General features: G+C 39.2%; 1 protein-coding gene across 2 annotated transcripts; it reads right to left on the bottom strand.

Annotated features, from left to right (window-relative positions):
• Positions 1-1888: 1888 nt before the first annotated feature.
• On the bottom strand, positions 1889-6130 carry LOC122653693 (mitochondrial carrier protein CoAc1-like). Of its 2 annotated transcripts, none has more exons than XM_043847624.1 (7): positions 5565-6130; positions 4748-4833; positions 4447-4654; positions 3793-3925; positions 3322-3506; positions 2705-2836; positions 1889-2040 (listed from the first exon to the last, which is right to left on the bottom strand). In XM_043847624.1, the coding sequence occupies exons 1-7, from the start codon at positions 5754-5756 to the stop codon at positions 1942-1944; spliced, it is 1035 nt and encodes a 344-aa protein (XP_043703559.1). In that variant the 5' UTR covers positions 5757-6130; the 3' UTR covers positions 1889-1941. The 2 variants fall into 2 exon arrangements, with proteins under 2 accessions (XP_043703559.1, XP_043703560.1); XM_043847625.1 differs by having other exon boundaries at positions 3793-3917; positions 4445-4654; positions 5565-6129.
• Positions 6131-7878: the final 1748 nt, after the last annotated feature.

Below are 7878 nucleotides of genomic sequence, written 5' to 3'. Positions count from 1 at the left end.
GGTGAACTCTATTAAAATTATGCAATATACAAAATAATGAATGCATTACTCCAAATCATCAATAAAGGCTAATCAATTAGCTTATCACATTCATGCCCAAATATTTATTAATTGTCCCGGTCAAACAACCCAAAAATTTAGACTTCAGATAAAACAAGAGAAACTTTCTGAGATTCGGGGACCAGTAACTAACAATTGATACTCAAGTTCTCTTGGGCTTCACTGTTGGAGCTGGAGGTGCCCATTTGCTAAACTGGGAGGAATTCACCACCACTGCTTCCTGCATCACTATTTCTACAAGGTGATCCCATTTGTTAGGTTTCACTCAGTTTTCCAACTTACCTTACTTTTTTACCAAATCTCTCTCTGTGTAGGGTTTAATCCCATGTCCTTTGGTTCTTGAAGGATTTTAAAAGCTTATAATGGTTTGTGGTGAAGGAGGATGAATATAAAGTACTGAGCACGCCTGGATCCACACCACCAAGCTGTGAACACAAGTGTGGAGAATACAATCCCTGCAAAGCCATCCAAGTGCCCACAACCACTGACCATGTTGGTGTCTAATATGCCAACTATGAACCAGAGAGATGGAAGTGCAAGTGTGGGACTTCTTTCTTCAACCCATGACCACTACTGTACAGTTTATAAGAAAAGACTTGCATCACTGTAACTGCTCCACCTTTTTTACTACTACCATCTTATATACTCTACGTCTTCCCTCTGTAGAAACTTCAAAGCTTTCAAAACCTCAAATTAACTACATACCTGTCATCATAAATCCATTATTCTCAAATGTCAAATTGTCAATGCTGTAGTACTTCTGCTTCACCATGACCTACCAAGAAAGAACAGGCAGAGGAGGGCCTCTTGTTTTCATGTCGACTGTCATTGAAGCTGAAGAGAGTCCAAATGTGTAAAATAACTCAGAAAACTTGTGTTACTGATATGAGTTTCTCACAAACTTTCGAGGCAAATTCAGATGGGTCTTTCTTCACGAGCACTGGAGAGATTTTGTCCGCTGGCTTTGGCCATGGATGTCTCCGGTCAACTGCAAGTACTTTTGAAACCACCTGCTTTTTAAAGTTTGTTTGGTCGGCAAAAAAAAATATGGATAGAAAAGAAAAGGTTAAAGATTTCATACACAGCCGTGCAAACGTGCACGGTCATGTCCCCTCTCACATGGAGTTGGAAAAATCATAAACCCTCCACCCAACATTAGATGGTCCATAAATTGGAGATTCGAATCAAAGCTGCATTTCACTCCCCAAACTAAGAGAAAAAATGAAAGATGTTTGTAAAGCAACTGTTGTGCGGAAAAGAAGAGGATCATAATCAAGAAACAGAAGAAACGCAAATTGGTCACTTTTCTCTTGATAATTGATCCTGGAATCAGAAAAACAAAGCCCTTACCATTGGTAATCTTACATTTCCCTTACCCCAAAAAATAAATGGTAATTTGCAAGAGATATAAAAAGCTTCAGTTATAAAACAATCCAAGCCAAAGACATCAAGTGACTATTTCATTGGAAACTGACACTTAATAATATTCAGTGTTTAGAATCATGGAAACAACAGATGATTGGCCAAAGCATATTAGCCCAACTCTAGAGATACTGCCATTACCTGCACTGTGTATCATGTAGTTACAAAGGATTTGATCTTTGCCTGCTCATGTAGTTGTAGTTTTATATTGTATACAAGGTTGCATAATTTCACCGATAGCATTCAATACCCAGGTGCCCTGGAACTAATTTTTTTGCTTTCAAGTCCTTGAAGAAAATCTCTCTCATTGAAATTTGAAGGTCATCAGCATAGATGGCAAAAAGTCATGGAACTCTTTCACAGTAGATCCCCACTGGTCTTGAGGCTCCATCACATTTAATTTTGCAAGTGTCAAGCAATTTCTGTGATAGTACATTTCAAGAATCCACATTGTCTTCATCAAGCTGAAACAGATGGAGATTTCTGACGCGGTGGCACACGTAACCAAACCTTCATCATATCATACGCCGTGAAACCAATGGCCACAGAAGGAACTATCTGTAACAAAATTTTGGGCCCTTATCAGGTCACATTCAGAATAATTTTCTTGTAGCAGAGAGAGGACACAAGAATGGGGTGGGCTGTATGCAGTCTTGTATAGAGATTAAGATGGAATTTTACTTATCCCGTCCATAAAAAGCAAAAATAATTGTTGTTAGTTGACAATCTATTCTCTTACTCATTGCTATAAAAATGATAAACTTAGACTTGTTTAGGTTTGAAAATTTTATTTCCCTTCCCTTTAATTTCAATTGCAACCAGAGGCCCAAGGGTATTGTTTTATAAAGTGGAAGTGCTACACAAGGTTGGCCCTGGGGCTGATGCTGAAATGGGGACTCAACATGTGGCTAATCCAATGGGTTTCCCATAATTTGGATGCTATAGATCTGCCACATCAGCATCCAAGCAACACAAAAACCTGTCATCACAGGCTTCAAAGCCAGCAATCTCATATTGGAAAACCCTTGGCCTCAACTTGTTGAATTCCAGTTATTTCCAAAAGCAGCATGCCATCATTTTCAGAAAATATTAGATGTGTAAACAGAGCCAAGCTGGTTATTTTGAGAAGAATATTATGAGCTTGTGTATAAATTAATTTAGGACATCTGTAAGAAAAATGCCTGCCATGACAGATTGGAGCAAAGGCATTTCCTGTAATTACCTTTAAATAGTTAATGCTCAGACCAGCAAACAATTGTCTCCATCCCTGATTATTGATGATGGTAGCAAGCCCTTCCATTGTGCTCTTGTATCCAGGATCTCCTCGCTGAATGGATGGTCGCAGGCCTTGGACCTGAAAGTATCAAGTTAGTCCAGAAACCGAAACTTTCATCTTCAGCCAAATCAAAGTTGATATCACAGATGAGGTACAAAATATGGTCCTTACAAACGCTGGGGGAATAAAAAAAGAGGCAACACCAATGGACCTGGTGAATAGCCCATGATGGATGGTTAACCAACTGCTTGGGGACATATGTGCACAACTGCACATGCAGGATAGTCTGATCCAGCATTCAAATGTGTGTTGGATACTGTTCAAACAGTTCTCAGAAACAGATATGATAGGACACTCAATAGTTCTAATCAGTCGAGTAACAGATCACATCAGCCAACATGCAAGCATGTCTACAGCTATATCATTGGTAGACCATCCTTCAAGTCTATCCAGCAATATTAAAACTCAAACTCGACTGATGTATGTAATAAATTCAAGCTTTCATAGATAAAACACAACACATTTTTAACCTTTAAACACACAAAAATGAACAGGGGCTCTACCTGCATTTGTCTCCTAACTACATCCAGTGGGTATGTGAAGGTCTGCCCAAATAGCCCAGCTAAAGCACCACAGGAAAGGCGCATTACAACAGATTTTTGGTGTTCTTCAGGGACCTGCTTCTTCAGTACCTCATATATGTAGAACTTCAGACCAGCATAGGGGAGGATACCAATAAGTGTTGGACCTGCTCAAAAAATCTCATTCACTGCTACAGAAGATTATGAAGTATTGGCATTTTCCTAAAATTCTCATTCTTTCAATATTTGTCTCTTTCTCCATACTTCTCAATATTTTTAACAATAACACAAAATAACTACTTGTCCAAGCCACTTTTTTTTTTTTTTTTGGTAACTGAGGGCAGATAAGAGTCCTGATTTCAAAACAGTGAAGGGAACTTAGCGTATGTGCAAAACAGTGAAGGGAATTAGGCATATGTGTAGGGAACAGAGAATAACTTGCCAAGCACATACCTACACCCCTATATAAAGCACGCACTCCACCTTCCTTGTAAACACTCCTGAAAACATCTTTTATACCATGATATGCAGGCTGCATATGGTAATTACTCACACCATTCCCAAAACTTCTTCTGGTGTCCATCACCTGAAAAAATTAAAGAACTCCATAGTTACAGAAAAGGAAAACAAAATTCAACTACCATGCAGCAGAGTTTGAGACAATCAAGGAACTCTGTACGAAGGCTGAGTTGACCAAAATTAGCAGTCAAGTGGCAATGTGAACTTAAAGTTTGCACTTGACCACCTACCTAATTGGCCCACTTATTTGATATGAGATGCACAAATTCAGGTTTCTGGACACATCCAACTGACATAAAGTAATTATAAAATAATAAATGCATCAGCAGAAAAGATACCACACCATTATCATGAATTAGATCGGGGTGTAATTTCGACCAGTGAGTGATTTCAAACACTAGGAAAACAGAAAGATTTCGCCAATTTTGACATGTCATGCCTCAAATTTTGGCAGAGATTTCAATCCCCAAGGAAAGATAAATTTTTTGCTAATTTCAACAGATATCGTTCAAAATTTCAAAATTTGTCATTTTGGTTGTTTAACAGCAAAATATAAGTGAACCAAATCAGTCTATGTAAATACCTTACCTGATAAGCCAGTTTTGTTCGAACCAAGTCTAAGGGGTATGTGCACAACACTGCTGTTCCTCCAGCTGCTGAACCAGCCAATAGATCTATAAAAGGTCCAGTTCCCAGTGCAGAATAGTTGTTCAATATCCAACATCGATATTGCTCGTATGTCATGAAATGTAAAGCTGCATATGGAACAATCCGAAGAACACTCGCACCATTTCCTCTGAAAGAAGAAATGAGCCTGCTAAGTAAATTTATTTCAAGGGAGCTCATAATCTCAGAAAACAGAGTCAAAACTCCAAGAATCTTAACTCACTTATAAAATCCTAAAACACCTTCATGCTTCAGTAACTTCTTCAGGGATTGGTAGACACTAAGAGAATGAAATCCTTCAGTTCTTGTCTGTAGAAATCCAGCAACAGAAGAATTACAAATATGTCATCTAATGAAAACATTAAGAAAATAATTATAAATAAAAAAAAACAATGCAGAGTTTAACAAGCAACAATTCATCATACAAGAAAAGATCTTTACAATTAAACAGATTTTGCTACTTCAATGCAAAATAGATACTGTGGGGTTGTCATGTCCAAACTCAAGGCGACCAAGGAGTCCGCCTTGGTCACCTTGGGTGACCAAGGCGCCTAGACAACTATGACTGTGGGATCTCACAGAAATTTTCGAAATTTTAAAAAGATAGGGGAGAGTGAGGAACCTAATTTAAAACCCAGATATAATAGGACCAAAACTAATCTGCTTCTCACAGGTTACACAAGCAATAAGAAAAGGTAATCGAATGGTATTAAGCTTAAAATTTTGAAATTGAACGCCACATATTTTGAAGAACTTTCCCAACAATCATATCCATATGTGAATGCAAGAATGCAACAGAAGGTGACTGATCCAGAACAGGTTTCACGCAAGCCAAGTAGGCAACTGAACATCAAGAAACACTAATCAATAAGTCTATCACTCACCTTAGGAAATTTTCGTCGAACAAATGACAACATGCAGAACTAATTACTGTTGAACAGTTTTCATCCCACAGTACCCAAATAAAATAGAAATCAATACATTGGAAGGTTAGAACTAATAGTTCGGTGAAGCATGGCAAAGAAATAGTTTGCACTTACCTGCAAGAGTATCTTAATCCGCTCCAAAGGAGCAACTGCAGTCTTTGCAAATGCACCAGCAGCGCCTCCGGCAATTAACTCCTTGACATAAATGGGCAAAGAATCAAGGAAGAAAACCTCTCCACGAGCAGAGGAACCATCAACGAACTCTGCTACATTTCCCGACAAAGCAGAACCTTGAGAAGAACCCATCTCAATCTTTCTTGATTGACGCAACCAACAGAATCAAGTAAACTTAATCTCCTCAAACGTAGATATCAGAAAGAACCTCAATTAACCAGCCTGCAATTTGGCGAACTCCTTATCCCATCGGTCTCTCGGAAGACAAAAGAAGAAAGCTTTCTGGGGAAAAAGCAGATATATCATGCAAACACCGAGAAACCAGGTGTGTCTCTCGGCATATCGATCATTCTCGTCTCCGAAGATAGCCAGATACATCAACAGAATCAGAAGCAAATGATTGACCAGTTCAGATCCAAAAAAGAGAAAAGAAATTGCTCAGAAATCCTTCAATTGAAAGAATGTTCCCACGGATCAAAATCGATTATATCTAAGGCCATTTGAGAATCGAAATCTGAGAGAGTTCGTCGACGATTCAGAGAGAAAATGAGAAGAGAAGAAGAGGTAACAATATTAAAGAAAGCCAGCAAAGTTGCGCAGGTCACGAGTATGGGACGTTATGCCTATAAATCAGGAACCATTAAGTAGTAACAAACACGTTCTTCTTGCTGTACAGATGAGGTTTCCTTCGGCTTTTCTCCAAAGACTCCCCAGTTTCTTCACTGTCTTCGCAAGACGACGAAGCCTAACTCGAAGGTACTTCCACGCTGCTAGTTTGAACGCGGAATCTGATCTGAACCGTAAATCATCCAGAGATGCCAATCGCATGGTTTTTAGGAACTCAGATTATACCGTGGGAGTCCCAACTTGGGACCTCTTAGGGCATAAAACGGGTCGGTGGTTTCTGGATCTAACCCGCTGTATTTTTATGTGACCTTTGCGGCTTTGCTTGGGCTGTACGTTTCAAATGAGGATCGGAGCGGCCGATTCGGATGCGATCGGTCGAGACTCGAGATTCTGACCAATCCGTTTTGATCGATCCCAATTAAAAAAATTGGGTGTCGATTCTTATTGATTCCTTATTGATCGTGACTGATTCGGATCGGCCTAACCGATTCTGGCCAATATCAACCATTGCCATTCACAACACAATTACCGGCGGACAAAGCGATTTGGTCAGCCCAATTCCAATTGTCAATTCTCCCTCAAATCAGCATGGCACGTTGTGGATGCTTCCTCCACTCAAATCTTGTCGGCCGGGTTTGTCTGGTTTCACATCCTAAGATTTGTTTTTATGTTTGAAAAATTTACACATATCACCTTTGAGAGGTTTGTCAAAAGAATATTTTTATCCTCCAATTTTGAAAAATTTTATGTATTTCTTGAGATTTGTAAACGATAACAAATAAATCCATTTCATGACTAACTGTGTTAAATTTTAGATTTGGATTGACGAAATTGCCGTTCTAAGAATAACCAAAAAAAAAAAAACCCAAAAGCTGCAACTCATCCTCCCCAAAGAGAAGCGAGAGTAGAAAGAGAATAAAACTAGGTAAAGTGAAGGAAGTTGGTAATGGCTGGCCCCAGCTCCTGAAACCATAAATATAAAAGAGGGAAGTGAGCAGAAGGTGGAGAAAGGTGAGAAACCGGAGGGCAGTGAAATGGCGATGACGGCCACGAATTCAGTTCACCGATTGAGCTCTCGGTCTCAGCTCGATCTCAGCGGTGCTGCAATGCAGGGGAATTTCGAGGAGAGAGGCCCAACAATTCTGTTGCCTAACCAGTCTGATGACATATCTCGTTTGGCTTTGGACATTGGAGGTGAGCTGTTCTATTTTTATTTCCCCATTCTCTTTCTAGGGCCAATTTTGTTTTGCCTTCTTCCTGGAAATGTCTATGGAATTGTTTTTCATCCTGGAAGTGGGCATCTCAGAAAATGTTCTAAGATTATATTTTGTGACAGTCCGAATCTTTTTTGTGGTTTTGTTCCCCTACCACTTCTACCTTTCTTAAATCTGAATTATGGGTGCTGCTTTATTTTTCTTTCTCAAATTGTTCTGGTTTTTGGCGTGTATTTGTTGTTTATCCGGATCATTATTTTGTTTTCATTTTCTGAGTTTGTTTGATGGAATTTCTTCCCTCTCCCAAGTTAATTCTGTATTTGGCATGGCAATCCCCTATTTTGGAGTGGGTCTTTGGGGGTGTTAGTTGATATTCGAATGGCATTTGGTATATCCATTTGCTCTCTCTCTCT

Source organism: Telopea speciosissima, chromosome 3 (assembly GCF_018873765.1).
Source record: "Telopea speciosissima isolate NSW1024214 ecotype Mountain lineage chromosome 3, Tspe_v1, whole genome shotgun sequence".
NCBI lineage: Eukaryota > Viridiplantae > Streptophyta > Magnoliopsida > Proteales > Proteaceae > Telopea > Telopea speciosissima.
Note: the sequence above shows the minus strand (reverse complement) of the source record. Positions and strands in the feature narration are given on the sequence as shown.

Bases quoted from the DNA above. Each gene is read 5' to 3' on its own strand.
- LOC122653693 (XM_043847624.1), bottom strand. From the start codon at position 5,756: ATGGGTTCTTCTCAAGGTTCTGCTTTGTCGGGAAATGTAGCAGAGTTC. The intron at 4,655-4,747 runs GTGAGTTAAGAT...TTCTTCTTTCAG, and splicing joins GGTGTTTTAGGATTTTATAA to AGGAAATGGTGCGAGTGTTC. The intron at 2,041-2,704 runs GTAATTACAGGA...ATTTTGTTACAG, and splicing joins TGAGCATTAACTATTTAAAG to ATAGTTCCTTCTGTGGCCAT.